At 35.2% G+C, this 25616-nt stretch overlaps 2 protein-coding genes and 1 pseudogene across 3 annotated transcripts; all 3 read right to left on the reverse strand.

Annotated features, from left to right (window-relative positions):
• Window positions 1-250: 250 nt before the first annotated feature.
• On the reverse strand, window positions 251-2294 carry LOC114180732 (disease resistance protein Roq1-like; annotated as a pseudogene). The gene is made up of 3 exons (XR_014994235.1): window positions 2215-2294; window positions 1039-1750; window positions 251-877 (listed from the first exon to the last, which is right to left on the reverse strand). The product of XR_014994235.1 is annotated as a disease resistance protein Roq1-like (transcript).
• Window positions 2295-6087: 3793 nt separating this feature from the next.
• LOC114181947 (disease resistance protein Roq1-like) lies at window positions 6088-10279 on the reverse strand. The gene is made up of 5 exons (XM_028068636.2): window positions 9705-10279; window positions 8291-9395; window positions 7841-8131; window positions 6952-7740; window positions 6088-6871 (listed from the first exon to the last, which is right to left on the reverse strand). Exons 1-5 carry the CDS (start codon window positions 10160-10162, stop codon window positions 6308-6310), a joined length of 3207 nt encoding a protein of 1068 aa, XP_027924437.1. The 5' UTR covers window positions 10163-10279; the 3' UTR covers window positions 6088-6307.
• Window positions 10280-22602: 12323 nt separating this feature from the next.
• On the reverse strand, window positions 22603-25352 carry LOC114180733 (disease resistance protein Roq1-like). The gene is made up of 3 exons (XM_085672484.1): window positions 24221-25352; window positions 23741-24031; window positions 22603-23640 (listed from the first exon to the last, which is right to left on the reverse strand). The coding sequence occupies exons 1-3, from the start codon at window positions 25169-25171 to the stop codon at window positions 23338-23340; spliced, it is 1545 nt and encodes a 514-aa protein (XP_085528610.1). The 5' UTR covers window positions 25172-25352; the 3' UTR covers window positions 22603-23337.
• Between the last annotated feature and the right edge of the window lie 264 nt (window positions 25353-25616).

Raw genomic sequence — 25616 nt, forward strand, 5'->3', positions numbered from 1 at the left:
TACATCAGTTCTATTTTATTTTTTCCCTTAAAAATGCTAATTAATAATCAAGACATACGTTTTTATGTTTAGTCAGAAAACCAACTGAGTCGTCTACTGCAATTAAACTCGCACATTCTTTAAAAGAAAGCTTTTCCAAATTTGGGAGATGACATACGTTAGGTATCTGTGTTAAAAGATTGCAGTAGTCAAAATTCAATTCGGTTAGATTCTCGAACTTCTGCAAAGAAAATAATGGGAACAAGAGATAAGAACACAATGGATAACTTGGAGGTGTATTTACAAATTTCATTTTCTTACACAAATGAGGTTATTGTCTTTTTTAAATACAAAAATAGGCAACTTTTAAACAAATTACCGGTATGAGTACAACTTCAATAAGAAGTCGTATCACTACGACTTCGGGAAATTGAACAAACTTACAAAGAAGTCATAGGAGGCAATAGAGATTTAAGAACAATTAAAAAAACACTGAAGTCGTCCGAGTTGACTTTTGTAGTTTTTAAAAAAGTTGTCTATTTTCGTAGGGAATTATTTTGTGTAAAAAAACCTACAAATTTACAAGGAATATATTCCGTAAACTTGCCTTTGATGAGCCACGGAATTTAAATGACGTAAAATCACTGTCAGGTAACTTGCATGTCAGAAGTTTGTTCGGATCAAAATTCGATGGAAAACAATTTGAAGGGTATCCATGCCATTCCAATACTTTCAAACTTTCAGGAAAACAATTGGGACCTCCAGAAATTTTGCAATTTCTAATAATAAGTGCTTTAAGGTTTTTCATATTTCCAAAGGCGTTTCAATTCCAATCCAGTGTTTCTACTTCCTTATATATCGAGATATCAAGACAGAGAATCTCAATCATGCTAGTTTCCTGTTAATGCAAAGAAGCACACATATGAAGTAGTTTTGTGTAACAAATCCAGAAAAATTGCAAATCATCTAGACAAAAATAACTAGGACAGAGATATATGATTAAAAAGAAACATATATCAATTTGAGAAACAAAACCAATCATCCACGAGTCTCACTTACTGTGTTCTCCTTTAAAACTTGAATTATAACTTTAGGTAACGATATTCTCCTGCGCTTCCCTGATCCTTCAGGTGATTCTTGTTGGTCAATTTGTCTACCCATCTCCTCAATCAGGTCGTGTATTTAAACTGTACTCCACCAACCAATCTTTATGAGAGATTTGTCAACCAACACACTAATATGATGTTTCATACAATCATCATAAATAGCTCCAAAAATATCTTCTATCTCTCTTAATGCATATCCTTTGAAGCAACAAGCTATGTCAAGAAAAACACTCTTCTCTTCTCTCTCCAGAGCCTCAAAGCTTACTTTAAGTATCTCTATGATTTGATTGTTAGGAATTCTTTTGTATTGATTGATAGCAGATTTCCATTTTTCTATACTTTTTCCAGCCAAGTTGGAGCCTATTACTTCCAAAGCCAATGGAAGGCCAGAAGCATAAGTTATTGCATGATTCAAGACCTCCACGTAACTTGCATCAACTTGTTCAGTTTTGAAATCTTTCCTTGGAAGCAACTGAAGAGCATCATCTTTGTTCAATGGATTGACCTCATATGTTTCTTTGACATGATGAGAGGCAAGCGGTTGTGTATCTCGAGTTGTGATGACGACCCTGCTGCCGGGACCAAACCAATCTGGGCTTCCAGCCAGTGCCTGTAACTGCTCGCACTTGTCAACATCATCATGAATCAATAGAACCTTCTTTTTTCTGCAACCTTTGTTGTATTATTTAAAACTGTGACAATGATTATTATAAAATAAAATTAAACGGCAAAATAAGACTAAGTTGATTTTAAAAGATGTAATTTTATGAAGTAATTAATCATTTTAAAATATTTAAAAATAAACGTTGTTTGAATGTCAGGAGTTGAAAAAAAATCATTGTCATAAAAACATAATTATCAACTAAAATAATATAGTGATACTAAAATTATATCTTAAAAGAGAATTCAATAATCCACTACTCCATTCTCCAGAAAAAAAAATGAAAGTTTTTATTATTATCTAAAATTTTGTAAAAATTAATACTGGATGGAAAAAGAATCGCATGGATGTGAGACCCTTTTAATTAATTTCTGTTTTTAGAGGGGTTTAGGCCTAGCTTATTCGAGGATCCAGAGTCAGCTCATTTTGGGGACCTCCAAGATCTCCTTTCCAGCCCTAATACCTCACTTGTCTGATTTTCGAAAAGCAGTTTCTCCCCCTCCTTTGTAGCATTTGAGAGCTCTGCTAGGGCACAAGAAACTTTCCATTTTCGAGCCAGCTAAGTCAGTTTTGCCTCCAAGTAAGTGGACCTTAGAACTTTCTTGCTCTTTCTTCTCCTTTTCCTGTTCGGGTACGTAGGTTTGGGTTAGGGTTCATCCTCATGCCCCTGTTTTGTGTTTGTATACACATTTCAGCTCACTGTTTGATTCCTAGAGCTGTGGTGTTCCTCGGTTAAGAGTTTGCCTTTGTTTTCTAGTGTTATTGAGGTAAGGGATAAAGGGTTCATTTTTTTTAAGTTGTTTTGCTTGTTCCTATTTCATTTGATAAAGTTTGATTAGTGTTTTGTGGAATATGAGACAAGATTGGGAAAAACGTTAATTTTTTGTGTGTTTCCAAGTTAGGGTTTAAATATTCATGAAACTGTGATATTTGACGTTATTTTTCGTATTCTTGAAGCGTCGGGTGGTTGCTGAGCGAGTGCCTTGGTCGTTGGACGACTGTGTCTTTTTCTCATATGCGCAGTTTTAGTAAAATTGTCTTTCTCGTCTCTTTAACCGTTGAATTGAGCTAAAGTTTTAACAGCTGATCTTTAACACCTAGTTCTTGAATTTGACCGGTCGGATCTTGAATCAGAGCTTTTGTAGTGAGAGCAGTTTTTATCGCAAGGTCCCTGTAATTTGGTTGTTGACAACATTGACCTTCGTTACTTGTTTGATGCATAACTTTCTCTATAGTTATTCAATTAAGTTGGTTCTTATTGCATTTGGTTCTTGATTCAATAATCTTTAATTTGAATATAAATACAAAATTTTTGGAGCTTTACACAAGCTGCAGTTTTATTTCTAAAATCCCAAATCGTTTGCATAATGTGTTGTTATGTAATGAGCCATGACTTGGTTGGGTTGGACATTGGTATGCATTTATAAAGCATGAAATTGAATGGGATCTTGTTATGTTGGGTATGAAATGGAAAACATGATTGTATGGTTGGTAGTTGTTTGGCATGAGAATTGAATGCTTGTTGGTAAAAGAGTTTCAAGAGAAACTCTTGGTGATGGTGGTTAGTGTATACCTTGATATAGGACATGTCTAGATAAAGGAAGATATCCTGAACTCTAATAATTATTCACGCTCACATAGAGTAGAATAATTTATGTGATGAGAGTGGCAGGAGGTCCTAGTCTTGGGACATATTGGCCCCAAGACAGTAGAGGATTAACCATGTGTGTGGTTGGGTGATAACCCCTTGCGTCTAGACTCTGTAGAGTTTAGAAACCAGCACATGTGCATACTTCCTTTAGAATTCTATATCAAGAGTATGATCCGAATATTGAGTTAGAGAGTCCTTTAATTGTTTGCTTTCACATGTTTTGGGTGCTTACTGCTTTGCTTGTCTATAACTTGTTTTATAATCTGATTGCTCAATAACATGTTAAATATTCTACTATAGCTTACCCTTTCTCTTTGTGTCTGTTCTCTTCCTAGATCCTTTATTGCTCATTGTTGAACATAGAGATGGCAAATAAACCTGTCCCCATGGATATTGCCCGAACCCGTTCCCGTTTTGACGGGGAATCCCCGCATTGACTGGGTATGGGTATGAGTATGGGGAATCCCCGACTTTTTCAATTGGGTATGGGGATGGTTATGGGTATGTACATATCCCCGCCATAATACCCGTCCCCGCCATATCTTCGTCATCATTTAAATTATTAAAATATTCACAATTAATTAAGTAACCATATATATATATATATTTATTTATTTCTCAATTTTTTATTTCTTCTAATTATTTGGTTTGTCATGAAACTCATTCACATCTCCAATATATTTTTCATCTTATCATAACATTTATGTAATTATGTTAAAATGATGTATGTTAATTAAAAAAATTTTATATCTCATATTTGAATATTTCTATTATTTTTTAATATTTTTATTTATTGTATATTTTCCTTTCACATGAGTATGTTCAATACTCTCAATTTAAGTGTTTAATAATCTAAATCTTTCATTTACTAGGTAATATAAAAAAAATTCTTTACTTATTTTTATTAATTTTTGTTTCATTTGAAAAACTCTTTTGTTTTGCTAAAACAATTATTTTTCAACCATTGAATATATATGTTGATATTTGAAAAATGTTTTTACATGTCTAAGGTATTTTTCATCTTATCATACCCTTAATTATACATTCGTTTTCCTTTGTGTGATTTCTTTCTTTCAATAGTTTCTCAAATTGTTTCTAAGACATACATTTGTTAATTTTTTAATATTTTTATTTGTTGTTTATTTTCATCATGTAGAATACTATTTCAGTATATTTTATCTAATTATTTTTATTTTCTAACTCATTATATCAATCATACTGTAATTTTTCACTATAATTGTATAAATAACTTTTATTTACTACAATATCAAAATTTAATGTAATTGCTATGAATATTTTTTTATCACCATTCAACATATATTGGAGTTCAAAAGATACAATAATCATGTTAAATTTGTTTTATTATGTTTATTATTTGTTATTTGCGTCATTTTGATTAAGTGATGTATTATCATTTTTATTAGTGTATAAAAAAGAGATTAATTAGAATTTAAAAAATTGAAGTAAACAAATATTTAAAATATATTTTAATTTGAATATTTGTTTTCCTTTAATTTTTTTTAAAAATATTTTTAAATTTTATCAACTAGGTTTCATTAATGTTTGCAGTTTGCAAATTTAATAAATGTTTTAGTTCTCATGAAATTTTATTTGGTATTCTAATCTAAAATGTAAACAATTATAATTTATTCCAAAGTATTTGATATCAAAGAAACAACCATCCTCCTAATATTGAATATGTGATAATATTATGTTTCCTTTACCGTAATTTTTTATTATTTTATAAAAATTAATTAAAATTTATATTGAAGTTAGTAAGGAAACGGGTACGGGTATGGGTACGAGATTATACCCGTTACCTGATAGGGATGGGGATGGGATAAAACTTTGATACCCGTTGGGTTTGGGTATGGGTATGGGTATGGGGATGAATTATTTTTACGGGAATGGGTATGGGATAGTGAAACCCGTCCGCGCCTCGCCCCGCCCCGTTGTCATCCCTAGTTGAACATTTCTTCTTGTGTACGGTTATTTTGTAGTTTCTTGCTCTTTGAGCAAATTTCCAGTTTAATCTAATCTGTGTCTAGATTCTTTTCATGGCACTGTGTTGTGTCTTTGGGCTTCCATTCCAGTATAATTTGGGATAACTGTAAAAGGTTAATTCTAATATACTTTATATTTGTGCTCTATTTTATACTATAAACATGAAGCTTTCTATAAATTAGAATTATTCTACTAAATTGAAACGTTACACGTAATCAACTAAAAATACATCAAAAAATATATCCTTAATTAGCATAAGTTGCATTTTCAGAAAAAACAGCTTGGACAAACAACAAGTTCATAAACTATAAAAAATATAAATATTAAACCTATGTAAGAGAGGAATTTATGCTAGACATGGCAAGAAAACTATTTATACAAAAAAAGTGTTTTCAGATCAATTAAATTCAACTATAGTTATTTATCAACTCTATTCTTGTCATAAGCATCCATCCTACTAAATAATGCCAACTTTATTGACAGATAATTTTTTTTTAAAATAATATAAAATGAGTTAAAAAAATTAAAACTCATGTCACTAGAAGAAAAATCCATTTCTAGACCACTTTAACATATTGCTTTGTTTGAATCTTGTACGACATTGCAATAAGAACAATTATAGTTTACTCAAGACAAATTATAGTTTCTGAGATTTTATTGTAAACAATTTTCCTACTCACATCACATAAGCCCACAAGATTTTTTAAAACGAAAATAAAAAACTCACTGTGCAATTACATTAATAAACGCATGGTGTCAACTGGGCGTATAAAAAAACCAATGCTACACTATAAGAAAAAAGCTAAAACCTTAAAGATTGAAAACACAAAGTGATGAAAGATTTACAAAATCCAAGTGATTTCAAACATATTTTATACAATATAAACCCAAAGAAAGTTGTCATAGTTAGGTTGGATAGGCCATGAGACTAATAAATAAAATGAGAGCAAACAAAAAGCGAAAAAAGAAAGGAAGAAAAGGTATAAAGAAGTTGCATGGGCAGACTTTTGTGGTGGTATAAGGATCATCATATCTAATGTCCTTCATGCCTCCTCTTTTGGATTTGAATACATGGATTCCCATTGCTTTGATGAGTGAGGTATCAAACAAACCTTCGTATGTAACCTCCACATGCTTCCACTCCTTTTCTGAAGCCATTTTCATCAGTTTATAACGGAACGGTAACACATGTAGATCAAAGAGCTGCATATGATCCAATTCTGGCATTATCACATCCGTATGATAACCAGCTTTATATTCTTGAACTTTGCCGTTGATTAACACCACGGGTCTAATGAAGTAAAAGTGGGTATCATCCCGTACAGATCCAATAAGGAAACAAAAAACTTTGGGAGGGAATTGATTACGAAACCAGAAAGAAATTGAAGGTCCCCTGCTTTCTTTCTCCAACCACTCGGGAATACATCCTCCTGGAAGCACAAATTTAGTCTTTCCAGCCTCGTGAAGTTGCTGCAAGCCACAGTTCATTGGAAATTCATTAAATGAACTATGTATTATCAAATCAATTTCATTAAAAACAAGACAAAAACCTGATTTAACAACATGCTTGAACTCGAGGAAGTCAATGATCTACAGTCTATCGCCCTGAACTCTCTCAAGTTTGGTGGAAGCCCTCTTATTTCCTGTAGATACTTGCAATAACTCACCTCAAGATCATCCAGGTGCTGAAATTCTTTGATGCACTCAGGAAGGAATGTGATATTAGTGTACGATAGGTTTAAATACGTAACTGTGGTCAACTGCGTAAAACCTGCTGAAAAAATATCATCATTCAGGTCACAAAGCTCAAAATCAAACGAACGTAGATTCGAAGATAACGTTGAGCCCACTTCTTCACCATCTTTTGAATTTATCCATTTCCACTCCTTGCATCGAGAAGCGTAAAAGGTAGTCAACGAAGACATCAAGGCACTGCTATTTAACTGAAGAAAATCACATGCCGCGTATAACTCATGGAGTCCGGTAAGATTTTGAAATGAAACTGGCAACTCTTTTATGGCGAGGTTAAGCAAATAAAGTTCTCTTATGTTTCCCATCTTTCCTAATATTTCTGGAAAATTCTCAAGACTGTAACAATATGGAAAATGAAGTACTTCAAGAGAGGGCAAGTTGAGAGGTGGAAATCTCCGAAGTTTTGTGCAACGTTGAGCTTTCAATATTTTAAGTTTATTCAGAAAACCAATTGAGTCGTCAAGTGCAATTAAACTCTCACACCGTTCAAATGAAAGTTTCTCCAGATTTGGGAGATCAGATAGGTCAGGCATCCGTGTTAAAAGTTGGCAATTGTCAAAATTCAACTCGGTTAAATTCTCGAACTTCTGCAAAGAAAATAATGGGAAGATAGAATAAGAAGAGTATGAATAATTTAAAAATGTTTTTATCATTTTACAAGATAAAGAATTTATTCTCTATACTTGCCTTTGATGAACCATGGAACCCAAATGACGTAAAAGGACTGTTAGGCAACTTGCATGTCACGAGTTTGTTGGAATGAAAATTTGATGGTAAACAATTTGAAGGGTATCCATGCCATTCCAGTATTCTCAAACTTTCTGGAAAATAATTGGGACCTTTGCAAAATTTACCATTTCGAATGATAAGTATTTTAAGGTTTTTCATCCTTCTGAAGGCGTTGGCATTCCATTCTAGCGTTTCTTCTTTCTCAGATATAGACAAATCCAGGCATATGATTTCAGTTTCGCTAGTTCCCTGATAATGAAAAGAGCCACACAAATCAACCAGTTTTGTCTATAGAAATTGTAAATCATCTAGAAAGAAAAAAGAAAAAACTATGACAGAGATATAAGATTAAAAAGAAAAATATATCAATTTGAGAAACAAAACCAATCATCTATGAGTCTCACTTACTGTGTTGTCCCTTAAAACTTGAATTATATCTTTAAGTAACCATAATCTCCTGCCCTTTCCTGGCTTTTTCGATGATTCTCTCCGGTCAATTTGTCTACCCATGTCCCCAATTAAATCATGCATTACAATTGTACCAGAGTAATAAATCTTAATGAGAGATTTTTGAACCAGCACCCCAATATGATATTTCATGCAGTCATCGTAGAGAGCACGAAGCATAACCTCAACCTCTGTCAATTCATATCCTTGGAAGCAACAAGCAATGTCAAGAAAAACACACTTCTCTTCTTCCTCCAAAGCATCGAAGCTTACTTTAAGAATCTCTAGGATTTGATTGTTAGGAATTCTTTTATATTGATTGATAGCAGATTTCCACTCTTCCACACTTTTTTCAAACAGGTTGGAACCAATTACTTCCAAAGCCAATGGAAGGCCAGAAGCATAAGTTACTACATCATTCAACACCTCCATGTAACTTGGATCAACCTGTTCCGTTTTGAAAGCTTTCCATGTAAGCAACTGAAGAGCATCATCTTTGTTCAATGTCTTGACACTATACGTTCTTTTGACCTGATGAGATGCAAGCAATTGTATATCTCGAGTTGTGATGATGACCCTGCTGCCGGGACCAAACCAATCGGGGCTTCCAACCAGTGCCTGTAACTGCTCACACCTATCAACGTCATCAAGAATCAACAGAACCTTCTTTGGTTTCCTTCTTTGTATCATTGAAATTCCTTGATGCTCACTTGTTAAGTTGATGTCCTTCGCCCCAAGTATGTTCGAAAGAAGAATGCTTTGGAGGTGTTCCAGCCCATGCTTTTTTGATTTCTCTCTCACGTTTTGAAGAAAACAACAACCATCAAAACGGTCAGCAATCAAATTATGAACTGCTAAAGCAAGGGTTGTTTTTCCTACGCCACCCATTCCATGGATCCCTATCATGTGGAATCCATCACCACATTCAACGTTTAGAAGCTTTCTTACTTCTAGCACTTGTGGCCCTAGTCCAACAGGGTAATCCGCAACATGTAAACGAGCAGGATTAATCTTGTGGCAGACCCGGTCAACAACACTCTCAATAAACTTGTATTCGTATCCATCACTATTTCAACAGAGAAGAAGGTTTTTGTGAAGTTGCACAACAGATAAAGGGAGAAAAGCAGTAAACTTCAATTTTCTTGGTTGTTTACAAAATCTTTCTCTCTAATTAATACACACCATACCATTCAACTAAATATCTCTACTTCTTACCATTCAACTAACTTTTTCCACTAAAAGCTTTGTCATTAAATTGAATCTGACAGGATAGAACAGAAAATAATTTGTACGGGTAAAGGTTAACAAGAATTTTAACGTTAAATTATTAGAGAAGTAAAACTTAATCCAAGAAAGTTATGGTATGGTAGTGTACCCGTCTTTGAAATGATAGCCAGACAAATCAGCTACTTGACGCAGAGCCATCTTCCATTTCTGCAACTTTTCCTTATCTTTGAACCTTCTCTGATGCTTAGTTAATGCTTCTCCATAACCACCTTTCTGGTGTCTGACATCAGAAGGTTGAACCTTATAGAAGACCGGTAAAACCAACTGTCCTTGGGTGTGGCAGTAATGGATGGTTGCGAGTTCATCCAAGCAGAAGGAGGAAGAAGCATAGTTTTGAGAGAGCACAACTATGGCAATCCTAGATTCTTCAATTGATTTCTGAAGTGCTGGTGTGATTTCCTCCCCGCTCTGAAGCTCCTCATCATCGATGAAAGTGTGAATTCCTCTGTTACAGAGAGCTTTGTAGAGATTGCCAGTAAAACCATATCGCGTGTCTTCCCCTCTAAAGCTGAGGAACACATCATAACCGAATCTTGGAGTCGCCATTGGAACAAAGTTTAGAGTGATAATGGTGAGCGTGTTGGAACTGTAAGTGGAATCAAACTGTGTATAAATAAGAAATTAGAAGAGTAAAGTGTAATGTAATGAAATACCAAACCATAATCAGCGTGGGATCTGTCGTTCATTAAGCGCGTGAAACTTTTGGAAAATATTTGTTTGCTCTCATTCTAATTTGCTTCACTTTTGGGTCAATGCTTACAATTGTGGTTCATTTTATAAAGATTATACACTTAAAACCACATAATTAACTGTGTTAGTTGTTTCACTTAATTTTCACAACTATATTTCCTGAAATATTAAGATTTATTTCTACATCAGTATGCTTAACTTAATTGTTAATTTTTTTTCTCACCTTTATCATTTACTTTTTCTTTTTTCAATCACTGTCTCTTTTCTCCTTATTCGTCACTCGCGTGTATTCTAAGGATGACTCGCGTGTATTCTGCCTCCATTGCCAATTTTGTGCAATAAACTATAGCAGCAGGAACTATGTTGTATATTAAACTGAAGAAGAAACCTTCCTTCTACCCTTATTTAATTATGATTTTTAAATGAAAACAATGAAAACCACGTTAATAAAAATAAAAGAAATCAAATATAAATTATTAATCCCTATTAATTTCCAAATCATAAGATGTTTTGTTGCAGTAAGCGGTGAAAGAAAGAAAAAATAGTGATAATGTTAAGCACGTTGGAACTGTAAGTGGAATCAAACTTTGAACAAATATGAAATTATGAGAGTGAAGTGCGTGGGACCTATCATCACCCATTAGTGTAAGCAATTGTGTTCACTTTTTGGAAAATAGGTCTTCACTTTTGGTCAATTCTTAAAATTGTGGTACATTATTATTATGATAATAAAAAATAATAAAATAAGAATTTGAATGGATGAGTGTTATTTATGAGATTAGTTCAAAGTAGTGGGGGGGGGAAGATTTGTTTAATGGAGGGGTATTAATGGAGGTCTTCTATTTGGCCAACACTTTCTTGACAATAAATTATATATATATATATATATATATATATATATATATATATATATATATATATATATATATATATATATATATATATGGCACACACACCCTTTTAGTCAATAAATTAGACTAAAAGAGTGATCAATATATCTTTGGATCTACCTTTTAAATTAATCGACAACATGAACTAGTATACCTATGAACTGATCTTCTAGACTGATTAGCAAAACCGACTAATACATTTCTAGATGGATCTTCCAGACCAACTAACAAGATTGATCGGTTGTAAAAAAAAGTAAGATTAACATTTAGTCAATGATAACCTTGAATCAACCAACTAATGTTGATTAAGGTGTGATTGAGTCATAATTAGGTCAACAAAACGGTAAAAGCCTATAACAATTACTCTATATAAAGGTATCAGGTATGATTGTTGGAACACTCATTGATTACAACATTCAATAATATGTACTCAAACTCCTATACTTAAGCATTAAATTGAAACTGTTTGAGACGATCGGAACACTCTTCATATCAAACAAAGATAGAAGCGACTCGAAAATCGAGACATCGAGGAGTTGGAAGTGTTTGATTAATTCTATAGACACATTTTGGCATCACCGTGGTGCCGAACAAACATTTCTTTTACTTCCATGGGAATCATAAGGAATATGACGAGTAATATAGTCGAAGAAACATTTCTTTTACTTCCATGGGAACCATAAGTAATATGACGAGTAATATAGTAGTCGAAGAAGTCATCGAGCAACATATGGATCCCATGGCTATGATGCAAGAAATGAAGAGGGAGATGGAAGCAATGAGAAATAAGCATGAGAAATAAACATGACAATGGATTCCAGGTTTGAAATTATAAATTATGATTTTAAAATTTTAAAATTTTATAATTTCATAAATTAAAAATTTTATGTCTTTATAACTTTATAATTCCATATCACTTCTTTGCTAATAGAAAATATAAACTTATTAAATACTTAATATAAACCATAAAAATTTATTAGAATTCTCAAAATTTATCATGATTTAAAACGTAATCAAGCCAATAAGATGAGAGCTAAAAAAAAAAAAAAAAAGGTAAAGAAAAAAAAAAAAAACAGTTGTGTATGGCCACAGACTATTGTGGTGGTGTAAGGATTATCATATCGAATGTCCTTCATGGTCCTTCTTTCCGTTTTCCCTACACGGATTCCCATTGCTTTGATGAGTTAGGTATGAAACAAATCTTGGAATGTAATGTCCACATGCTTCCACTCTTATTCTATAGTCTATCCAATTTTATAGTGATATGACCCTGTAGTACAGGAACATAATAAGACAAAGAACTTTGGGAGGGAATTTATCACAATTTAACAACATGCTTGAACCCAGTAAGATTAAGAAATGAAACTGGGAATTCTTCTATGGGAAATTCTACAAAGAAAGTTCCCTTATGTTTCCTAATATTACGGGGACATCACACACATAACTCAATTTACGCGGATGAAACTTCTCTCAAAAAATAAATAATCCCTATTCATTTCCAAATCATACGTTGGTTTGTTGGAATAAACTTCTCTGAGACACATGCCACAAAGCTCTTGATGAGAGTGGAATCCACGTTTTCATTGATGATGAGGGCATTCAGAGTGGAGAAGTAATAACACCAGAACTTAAAGTAAACTTAAAGTCTGTTTACATGAACTTGCAGTCATTCTTGATGTTGCCTGTCTTTTACAAGATGGAGAAGCATTGGCCAGACTACCCAAAAGGCTTCTTGAGGAACATAATATGGAGAATTGGAAGATGGCACTAAAAGAAGTAGCTAACCATTCATGATAAAACAGTTACATTTCATGACTTGATTGAGGACATGTGTAAAATTCAATTATGCTAAAATTTTCTCTCCAAGTATCATTATCTTATTCCACACCACATCAGCGCATAAGCTTTTTCAAAACAAAAACAAACTCACTACTGCAATCACATTAATAAATGCATGATGTCAGTTCTCCCCTAAAAAAAAAGGCTAAAACCTGAAAGATTGAAAACACAGAATCATAAAGTCATGAAGATTTACGAAATCCAAATGGATCAACCAATGTCAATTGATTTCAAATGTATTTTATACAACATAAACCCAAATAGAGTTGTCATAGTTGGGTAGGGTAGGCCATGAGACTTGTAAATAAAATGAGAGCTAAGAAAAAGCGAAAAAAGAAAGGAAGAAAAGTTATAAAGAAGTTGCATGGCCACACTTTTGTGGTGGTGTAAGTGTCAGGTTTTACAGAGGGGGTTTCACCGGGGAGAACAACACCAATGAGACCTGAGCCCAACCACATAAGACACTGACACCACTCTCAACCCAAAACCTTAAGGCAATGGGTTTATGGGCCTTGATCCTTATATGGTGCTCTACTTTCTCAATTCTGGTCAATGTGGGACTTAGACTCACACTTGGATTCCTAACATTCTCCCCCTCAAGGGTGAGTACCCCTTCTCGTACCGCCGTTCATCTTAACGGGACACGCTTACCTGGAAGCCTTGCCAGGAAGACTTTCGATACAGGGACCATACTGTACTCGTCTGAGCCGGTTTCAACCATCGGCTCTGATACCACTTGTCAGGTTTTACAGAGGGGGTTTCACCGGGGAGAACAACACCAATGAGACCTGAGCCCAACCACATAAGACACCATGTTATTTAATGTTTCGAATAAATCTCCTATTATGACGGGAGATGAATCTTTTCTTTAGTTGCATATTTTTCTCCTAGTTTAGTGGTAGGCATATCTGCATTTTTCTATTTCAGTGGCATTGCTGTAACTGCTAAACAGTTACCTTCTGTGTAAAGGCTTATTTAAAGCCAACGTTGCAATCAATAAAATATCTCTCATAAAAGTGAATATTGCAGACCTTATATAACAATTGGTATCAGAGCTCCGTAAGGGGCCTGATCCAGAGTGTGCACAGTAAAATTTAGTGGAAGAGAGTGACGAGAGAAAACAGCGTGAGTAAAAGTGAGAAGATGGCTGAAAAATTTGTGCAACCAGCCATCCCAAGGTTTGATGGCCATTATGATTTCTGGGCCATGACAATGGAAAATTTTCTACGAAGCAAAGAATTGTGGTCGCTCGTTGAGGAGGGAATTCCAACGCTTGGTGTTGCACCAACAGAAGCACAGAGGAGAAGCGTATCTGAAGCCAACCTTAAGGATTTGAAGGTGAAGAATTATTTGTTTCAAGCAATTGATAGGGAGATTCTTGAAACAATATTGGACAAGAGCACATCACAGGACATATGGAAATCCATGCAGCAGAAATATCAGGGGTCCACAAGGGTTAAGCGTTCTCAGCTTCAAGCTTTGCGTCGAGAGTTTGAACTGCTGGGAATGAAAGAAGGTGAGAAAGTAGATACCTATGTGGGACGCACACTAGGTATTGTCAATAGGATGAAATCCAATGGAGAAGAGATAAAAACAAGCATGGTGGTAAGCAAAATTCTCAGATCTTTGACCCCGAAATTCAACTACGTTGTATGTTCGATTGAAGAATCCAATGATCTGAGTACTCTCAGCCTAGACGAGCTTCATGGCAGCTTACTTGTCCATGAACAAAGGATGCAAGATGCACAACCGGATGAACATGTGCTGAAGGTTATTCATGCTGATAAACCTGTAGCAGGTCGAGGCCGCGGAAGAAGCATGTATGGAAGTGGAAGAGGGCGTGGGAGATTTACGTTAAATAAAGCACTCATTGAGTGTTTTCATTGTCACAAGTTAGGACACTATCAATATGAATGTCCAGAGGCTGGAAAAAGGGTTTATTATGCATCATCCGAAACAACAGCAGAGGTGGAGGAAGAAGTTCTACTGGTTGCTTATGAGGGCACACAAACTGTCCAGAAGGAGGATTGGTTTTTAGACTCTGGTTGTAGCAATCACATGACCGGAAACAAAATGTGGTTCGTTGATTTGGAAGAAGACGGAGTCAACAAAACAGTCAGACTTGGTAATGATTCAACTCTAGCTGTTATTGGAAAAGGGAGTGTTAGGATTGAGATTAATGGCACATCTTATGTCATATCGGATGTCTATTACGTACCTGAACTTAAGACAAATCTCTTAAGTCTTGGACAGTTACAAGAGAAAGGTTTTTCTATTTTAATCCAAAATGGTATGTGCAAAGTATTTCATCCAAAGCATGGACTCATCTTACAGACCAAAATGCAGGGAAACAGGATGTTTCATTTGACAGCTTCGCTACAACCCCGTTGCCTTCAAACTGTAGAGGCCTCAGACACAAAAAGTCATTTATGGCACAAGCGATTTGCACATCTTAATTTCAAAGGTCTCGAAACACTTGCAAATAAGCAAATGGTAATTGGTCTACCATCCTTGAAACCACCCAAGGAAATCTGCACCACATGCCTGGTGGGAAAACAACACAGAGACACTTTTTCCAAGCAAAGCACCTGGCGAGCCTCATCAAAGCTCCAGTTGATTCATGCAGATATTTGTGGTCCCATATCACCTCCTTCTCATAGCAACAAACGGTACGTAATAAATTTCATTGATGATTATTCACGGAAGACTTGGGCCTATTTTTTACATGAAAAATCCGAAGCACTTTCCACTTTCAAGAGCTTTAAAATCAGGGTGGAGAAAGAAGTTGGTACCTTTATCACCTGTCTTAGGACTGATAGAGGTGGAGAATTCACCTCGAAGGAGTTTTCTGATTTCTGCACTCAGGAGGGTATATCCAGACAGTTGACTGCTGCTTACACTCCACAGCAGAATGGAATTGCTGAACGGAAGAATCGTACCATTATGAATGCTGTGCGTGCTGTATGACATGAAAAACAGGTTCCAAAACCTTTCTGGCCTGAAGCAGTACGATGGTGTGTGCATGTTCAAAATAGGAGTCCAACATCTGTCATAGACCATCAAACACCAGAAGAGGTATGGAGTGGTTCAAAACCATGTGTTGATTATTTTCGAACGTTCGGTTGCATTGCACATACTCATGTTCTAGATCAAACTAGAAGAAAGTTGGACGACAAAAGTCAAAAGTGCGTTCTCTTGGGGGTAAGTGACGAATCTAAAGCATATAAATTGTTTAATCCTATTACAAAAAAGGTTATAGTTAGCAGGGATGTTGTGTTTGAGGAAGAAAAAAGCTGGAACTGGTCTGATGATTCTGAGAAGAATAAGGCAGACACCGCAGACACTCTGGATTGGGAGGAAAGAGTGACCCAAGAAGATGAACATGAACAAGCACCACAAGACACAACAATTCGCACGGATGGGAATCAAAGCGCATCAGAGTCAATCACAGAACACATTGAAACTGAATCTGCAGCTTCAGGGAGGGCAACCAGAATTCGAAAACCTCCTCTATGGATGACTGATTATGAAACAAATATGCTAGTAGAAGAGGATGAAGGGTTGTTGGCAATGATGATTGCTGATTCTGCGGATCCCCAAACCTTTGAAGAGGCCTGGACGAGTCAACGTTGGAGAGAGGCAATGAAAGTTGAAATGGAAGCTATCGAAAAAAACAACACATGGCAGCTTGTAGATCCACCAAAAGGAGTTATACCCGTTGGAATTAAATGGGTTTTTAAGACCAAATTCAATGAAGATGGTCAGGTAGAAAAATACAAAGCTAGACTGGTGGCAAAAGGATATTCGCAAAGGTATGGCATAGATTATACTAAGGTTTTTGCACCTGTTGCAAGACTTGATACAGTAAGATTGTTGTTAGCACTAGCTGCTCAAAGTGCATGGGATGTATTTCAACTTGATGTAAAGAGTGCATTCTTACATGGTGATCTCCAAGAAGAGATATATGTTCAACAACCTGCGGATTTCATTCAGAAAGGCAGAGAAACTCAGGTATATCGACTTCAAAAGGCTCTATATGGCCTCAAACAGGCTCCACGAGCTTGGTACAGTAAAATTGAAACCTACTTTGCCAAAGAAAAATTCAACCGATGCTCTAGTGAACACACCTTGTTCACAAAAACAAGTCAAGGTAATATTTTAATAGTGAGTCTTTATGTTGATGATCTGCTCTTTACTGGAAACAGCAAATACATGTGTGAAGAATTCAAAAGCTCAATGAAGATGGAATTTGATATGACTGATCTTGGCAAGATGAAATACTTTCTTGGAATAGAAGTTGTACAAAGCAATGCAGGAATATTTATTTGTCAAAGACGGTATGCCCGAGAGATCTTGGCACGATTCAATATGACAGAAAGCAATTCTGTAAGGAATCCTATTGTACCAGGAACAATATTATCTAGAGATGAGGAAGGGACTCCAGTAGATGCCACAAAGTTCAAACAAGTAATTGGTAGTCTCATGTATCTCACAGTCACTCGGCCAGATTTAATGTATGGGGTAAGTCTTATAAGTCGATATATGGCAAATCCAAAGGAATCTCATTGGGCTGCAGCCAAGAGAATTTTAAGATACCTTAAAGGGACTATCGAATACGGCATTTTCTACCAACAGGGAGGAAAGACTGGTCTTATTGCCTACAGCGACAGCAATTATGCAGGAGATTTAGATGATAGAAGAAGCACCTCTGGTTCTGTCTTTCTAATAGGAACTGGTGCTGTTTCATGGGCCTCAAAAAAACAACCCGTAGTAAGCTTGTCTACAACTGAGGCAGAGTATATTGCTGCAGCATTTTGCGCATGTCAATGTATTTGGCTTCGCAGAATTTTAGAACACCTTGGATCAGAAGAAAGGGAAGCAACAAAAATCCAATGTGATAACAATTCAACAATTCAATTGTCCAAGAATCTTGTCTTCCATGGGAGGAGTAAACATATTGCAGTAAGATTTCATTTTCTTAGAGACTTAGTTAAAGAACAAGTTGTGTGCCTCAGCTACTGTTGCACTGAAGAACAATTAGCTGATATAATGACCAAGGCACTGAAGCAGGAGCAGTTCGAACGACTTCGCCAAATGCTTGGAGTTGTGAAAATCAGTGAGATAAGCTAAAATACAATATTGTATTTAGCTTAAGGGAGGGAATGTTATTTAATGTTTCGAATAAATCTCCTATTATGACGAGAGATGAATCTTTTCTTTAGTTGCATATTTTTCTCCTAGTTTAGTGGTAGGCATATATGCATTTTTCTATTTCAGTGGCATTGCTGTAACTGCTAAACAGTTACCTTCTGTGTAAAGGCTTATTTAAAGCCAACGTTGCAATCAATAAAATATCTCTCATAAAAGTGAATATTGCAGACCTTATATAACAGTAAGGATCATCATATCGAATGTCCTTCATGCCTCTTCTTTCCGATTTGATGAGTGAGGTATCATACAAACCTTCGTATGTAATCTCCACATAATCCCACTCATCTTCTGAAGGCATTTTCATCAGTTCATAACGGAACGGTAACATCCTAAAACATATATTTATTTTATATTTTAATTTAATTAATTTTACCACAGCTAATTGAAAATACATCTATCGAAAATACTTAAATAATTAAATTTCAAAGCAGTTTTAATTAATTTTTGTATGAATTACAAAGATTGAAGTTATTTAAATTAATTTTGTATATTGTAATAACCATCATATTGAAATGCACCTGACATAGATATTACTAGATATTTATTTAATAAATTATAAATATTTTATAATTTAGATTTATGATGTTTATAAGTTATTATTTGAATATTATACAAAATAAAAAAAGATTGGTTAAGAAATGAAAATGACATCATTTTGTAGGGTAGCATCGGTATACAATAGATCAATTAAAGTTGCAAAAGGCCGAGAGACGTGTTGCCTCGTATGCTTCACGGATTGGGAACCAAGGCCCAAATTCTAGAAAGAAAAAAAAAACTTTTTTTTGTATACCTCATAACTTTTAACTGGTTTTCATGAGTTTTAAAATGATTATTTTATCTTTTACAAAGGTGAATTATCTCCCGTTATATTTTTGTACTTTTATGGTTTAACGACAAAAGTTGTTTATATATTTTTCTCTCTTGATTTTCTATTCCTATATGGTATCAGGAGTTACATACGATCCATTAAGACTCTGGAAATAAAATCTATTCCAATCTTTTTATCTTACATTGAGTGTTGCGAAATTGCGAGTTAGCCAAGAATGATTCTTCATATTGTAGTGTGGTTTCTTGAGCGAAACAAGAAGATAGAAGAACCTCCAAGTTTGATAAAAAAGAAATGGTTGGAATGGGTGGAATGATGAAGGGGTGTTGATAGTTTTTTAGGGCAAGATGTTTGATGATGAGAAGATTAAGATACTAGCCATCTTTGGATTTCAAGATGCTGCAGAAGTGGTTGCCGATGAGCTGTCAGAACTGGGGTCCAAGATCACCGATGAAGAAAAGAAAAATTACAAGGTTCAGCAAAAGCCAGCAAGGAACAGTTCCTTATTTGTCAATGTGTGAGTCCTAAGATCTTCAACAAAATCTCAAAAGCAGCCATCGCCAAAGAAGAATGGGGAATTTTGGTCAAGACCTATGATGATGGTAATAAAATCAAGAAGGTAAGACTCCAAATTCTACTACGATAGTTTGAATTTCTGACTATGGAAGATAGTGAAACCACATCAGATTATTTTGATAAAATTCAAGAACGTGTTCATGCTATGGGATCTTGTTGAGATAACATCTCATATCAGCATCTCAGATCAGCAGGTCGTGGACAAGATTATGAGAACTTTACCTCCAAGGTTTGATCATGTAGTTGTTGCAATTGAAGAAACAAAAGATCTATAGACCATGGAGATCGAAGAGTTGCAACATTTGATTGAAGCTCATGATTACAGGATAAATGAAAGAAGACACATCCAAGGACAAGATCTCCAAGCAATGTCTGGTTATAAAGGGAAGAATAAAGGGGGAAAGGAAAGGCATAAACAAAAACTTGATCACAATTCTAATGGTTCTGGTGACTCTACAAAGGCTAAAGATTAGAAGGTGAATGCTTCTTCCAGTGGAAGGAAGGAGTGGAAGTTTGATAAAAAGGTTATGTGTTATAATTGCAAAAAATTTGGTCATTTTGCTCGACATTTCTAGGATGGATAGGGAGTAAAGAATTTTTTTTTCAAAGACACTCAAAGAGTTACCTTTCATAGTCATCATTAACCCTTTCTGCAGTAGTTGACCCACGCTTAAGAGATTTGTGTTCAAACCTGGTACATACAACACATATTCCAAATGACATCTCTGCCATCATAATCTTTTAACACCATATGTCCATTGCCCTTAGCAATCAAGTTGTTATCATCTGCAAAGTGATTCCTTCCATGAGTTGCCTCATTTATACGAGCAAAGAATAAACCAAAAAACGAAGCACATCTAGCACAAGATGATAATTCTGATTTGGAAGCGATAATGCTGATGGCTCAAACCGGCACTGATGTCGTGGATGAATCATCTTGTTATTTGGACTCACGATGTTCAACACATATGACTAGTAGAAAAGACTAGTTTGTTCGTATAAATGAGGCAGCTCATGGAAGGATTCACTTAGCGGATGATAACAATTTGATTGCTAAGGGCAATGGACATATGGTTTAAAAGATTATGAGGGCAGAGATGTCATTATCGAAGATGTGTTGTATGTACCAGGTTTGAACACAAATCACAAATCTCTTAAGCTTGGGTCAACTATTGCAGAAAGGGTTAATGATGACTATGAAAGGTAACTCTTTGATTGTCTTTGATACGAACAAAAAGTTAGTTATACATGCTAACTTGTCTCAAAACAGGACATTTCGGGTCAGAATGAGCATTTTGAAATATCAGTGTTTTGCCAGTGCAGTGAATAGAAATGAATGGTTTGCATCTTAGATCTAGAAATTTGAACTTCAGAGATTTACATCAGCTCAACCAATGAAATATGGTGTTTTGATTGCCTATTGTACTGCTTCCAGATGAATTGTGTAAGGAGTATATTCAATGCAAACAGACAAAGGGAAAATTTTGTAATTTTTTACCCTAAAAGGCAACTGAAAAGTTGAAAGTCATCCATTCAAATATTTATGGGCTAATATAGGTTGAAACCCCTGGTGGAAATAGATATTTCATCACATTCATTGATGATGTGACTAGGAAAATGAGGACTTATATGCTAAAAAGAAAGTGTGACTCCTTGGATGTGCTTAAAAGGTTTAAATGGCTTGCTAAGAAACAAAGTGGACACAATGTTCAAGTGTTGAGAACTAATGGAGAAGGAGAATACACATCAGTATAGATTTCCAAAGTCTCTGTGCAGATAAAGGGATATTAATAAATGAGGTAACACCCTTATACATGCCATAACATAATGGTACTGCTGAAAGGAGAAACAAAACTCTCCTAAACATGGTACTCTGCATGTTAAAGAGTAAAAGTCTTCCAAATTTCTTGTGGGGAGAAGTTGTTGAGACAACAACACATGTTGTTAATAGGCGTCCAACAAAGAGGCTTCAAGAGATAACCTGAGCAAGCTTGAATCGAGACCAAACCAGATGTCACACACATGAGAATAGTTGGCTCTCTTTGTTTCCAGCATGTTCCAGATCAGATGAGGAAGTAGCTGGATGATATAGAGATTCCATTAATCCTCATTGGATATCACTCAATAAGTGGTTATAAGTTGTTTGATCCTGTAAACTGCAAAGTCTTAAACAACATAGATGTTGTAGTTGATCAGACACCCTGTTGGAACTGGAAAAAGTCTAAAGTGTTCTCACAGCCCAGCATTGTGCTGGAAGTGGAGCCTATAGTGGAAAATATAGACTAAGAAAGTGTGACAAGTAATTTTACAAATCAGACTCTTAGGAGATTGAGCAAAGCTTCCCAATTACCTTCTCATTCGTGTGATTCTGAGATGTTTGGTGATTCTACAGTCACTTCTAAGGGAAAATTAGTGCATTTTACAATTAAAACTTGAATTATAACTTCAGGTAACGATATTCTCCTGGGCTTCCCTGATCCTTCTGGTGATTCTTGCTGGTCAATTTGTCTACCCATCTCCTCAATCAGGTCGTGTATTTAAACTGTACTCCACCAACCAATTTATGAGAGATTTGTCAACCAACACACTAATATGATGTTTCATACAATCATCATAAATAGCTCCAAGAATATCTTCTACCTCTCTTAATGCATATCCTTTGAAGCAACAAGCTATGTCAAGAAAAACTAAATCTTATTTCAGTTAAACTAAACTTCAGACACATTATCATGAACATGTATCAATTAAGTCAGTTGTATACAAAAGCAAATTATCATTAACATGTATCAATTAAATGTATGATTCACATTATTTCGGTATATCTAATAGTCTAGCTCTGAAATTGAGACCAAACGAACAATACCTCAATATTGACCTTAACGAAGCTATTTAATTGGACTTGAGGTTGGAATGGTACCTTTTCTCACTCTTCTCTTGTTACCGTGAAAGAAAAATGTATGTAATTTGTCATTCATGATGAATAAAATGTTTGGAGAAAGAAATCCGATTCTTTGACCACAATGCAAAGGAAAATTGATGGGTGATACTAACTCCCCAGGCTTGTAAATACAACAAAAAGGAAGAAGCAAGAAAACAATATAAAAGAACCTATCAAAAACTTGAATGTCAACATTAAACCTATGCTCGTTTAGGAGTAGTTTTGTGATTGGAAAGTGTTGAGATGACTGTCTTCTTTATTGTTGGTACAAGGATCATCATATCGAATGTCCTCCACGTTCATGCTTTCCTCTTTCACTACATGAATTCCTGTTGCTTTAATGACGGAGGTATCAAACAACCCTTCATAGGTGATCTCCACTTGCTTCCATTCTGTAGACACTCCCATAAGATCATCTTCGAAATTCAACTCTCGTATGTCGAAGAGATGTGTATAGTCCAATTCCAAAATCTTAACTCCTTTATTCATATGAAAAAGATATTTTCTAATCTTTCCATTGATGGACACCATTGGTATAGCCAAGTCTAAAGGGCCCAGCACAGGTGCAATTAGAAGACAAAGAACTTTGACAGGGAATTTATTTCGAAACCAGAAAGAGATTGAAGGTCCCTTGCTTTCTTTATCCAACCACTCTGGAACACTTCCTCCTGGAAAGATAAACACTGTTCCTCCAGCCTCGTGAAGTTTCTGCTAGTCACAGTTCATCTATTCAACAATTCATCAAATGAAGCTATCTGTTATCAATCAGTTCAAGTCTTTTTATGTTTTTCATATTTCCTAATATTTCAGGAAAATTTTCAAGACTGGAACAATATGAAAGTTCTAGTCTTTCAAGAGAAGTCAAGTGAAGAGATGGAAAACTCGTAAGCTTTGAGCAACCTTCTGCACTTAATATTTTAAGTTTAGTCATAAAACCAACTGAGTCGTGAACTGCAGTTAAACTCTCACACCATTCAAAGGAAACAGATACATCTGGTATTCGTGTTAGAAGTTTGCAGTCGTCAAAATTCAAGCTTGTCAGATTCTCGAACTTCTGCAAAGAAAACAAGGGAAAAGAAATGACAACCCAATGGATATATTTAAAGTACATTTATCACTTTACAAGATGAGGAAAATATACGCTTTAAACTTACCTTCGATGAAGCATGAATCCCAAATGACTCAAAGCAACTGTCAGGTAACTTACATATGACAAGTTTGTTGGGATGAAAATTAGATGGTAAACAATTTGAAGGATATCGATGCCATTCCAGTACTTTCAAACTTTGTGGAAAGTAATTGGGACATTTGAAAGATTTAACATTTCTATTGATAAGTATTTTAAGGTTGTCCATCTCCATGAAGGTGTTTTCATCAAATTCTACTGTTTCTTCGTTCTCAGAGATGGAGAAATCCAGACACATGATTTCAATTTTACTTGTTCCCTGATATTGCAAAAAGGCACGAATCAACCACAACATAAGTGTAAGACCTCAATTAAGCGAAGTTTAAAAGCTAATATAAACAGAAAAATTTAGAAACTGTCCAGAAAAAATAACTATGATGTGAACTATGATAGACAAAGACTGCATCAAGATAAGAAGGCAAATTAATGATTGGTGAAGCTCACTTACCATGTTGTATTTTAAAACTTGGATTATATCTTTAGGTAACCATAATCTCCTGCGCTTCCCTGGTTCATTCGGTGATTCTTTCTGATCAATTTTTCTACCCATGTCCTCAATCAGATCGTGCATTTCAACTGTACTAAGTAGACTAACCTTTATGAGAGATTTTTCAGCCAACACACCAGTATGATGTTTCATGCAGTCATCATAGAGAGCTCCAAGAATATCTTCTACCTCTCTGAATGCATATCCTTTGAAGCAACAAGCAATGTCAAGAAAAACAACCTTCTCTTCTTCCTCCAAAGCTTCATAGCTTACTTTAAGTATCTCAATGATTTCTTTCTTAGGAATTCTCTTATACTGTCTGGTAGCAGATTCCCATTCTTTTACACTTTTTCCAAAGAGGTTGGAGCCTATTACTTCTAGTGCCAGTGGAAGGCCAGAAGCATAAGTTACCACACGATTCAAGACTAACACATAATCTGGATCAGCCTTTTCCTTTTTGAAAGCTTTCAATGTAAGCAGTCGTAGAGCATCCTTCTCATTCAATTCCCTCACCTCATATGTTCTTGTAACTTGATGAGTTGCTAACAATTGTTTATCCCGAGTTGTGATGATTATTCTGCTTCCAGGGCCGAACCAATCACATCCTCCAGCAAGTGCTCGTAATTGCTCGATATTGTCAACATCATCTAGAATCAATAGAATCTTTTTCCTCTTGAGCCTACACTTTATCATTGAAATTCCTTGTTGCTTACTTGTTAAGTTAATCTCCTCCTTTCCTAATACTTGTGAGATAAGGATGCTTTGGAGGTGTTCTAAACCATGTTTGTTTGATTTTTCTCTAACATCTTCAAGAAAACACAAACTATCAAAATTCTCAGCAATTAAACTATTATAAACAGCTCGAGCAAGTGTTGATTTTCCTACACCACCCATTCCGTGGATGCCTATCATGTGGACACCATCATAACATCCAACCTCTAACACCTTCCTAACTTCAAGCACTTGTGAATCTAGTCCAACCGGGTAATCTGCAACATGTAAACAACTACCGCGATTAATTTCGCTAGAGACCCTTTCAACGATGCTCCCAATAAACTTGTATTCATATTCAATGCTGTTTCAAACAGAAGATTTTAACAAATTAGTATCAAGGACAACAAATGTTTGTTTTATCTTGAAGTGAAATTTAAGGCAACAAAATTATGAAGTGAAAGATTGGTAAGGTGGTGTACTCATCTTTGAAATGATAACAAGACAAGTCAGCTACTTGACGCAAAGCCATCTTCCATTTCTGCATGTAACGTCTTAAAATTTATGCCACAATATTTTCGGTATAAAAAAAAGGTTAAATAGTTATAATAATTTTTTTTTTCAGTCATAAATAAATAAATATATA

The sequence above is a fragment of the Vigna unguiculata genome, chromosome 4 (assembly GCF_037176805.1).
Source record: "Vigna unguiculata cultivar grain cowpea cultivar isolate G323 ecotype 2 chromosome 4, ASM3717680v1, whole genome shotgun sequence".
Taxonomy (NCBI): domain Eukaryota; kingdom Viridiplantae; phylum Streptophyta; class Magnoliopsida; order Fabales; family Fabaceae; genus Vigna; species Vigna unguiculata.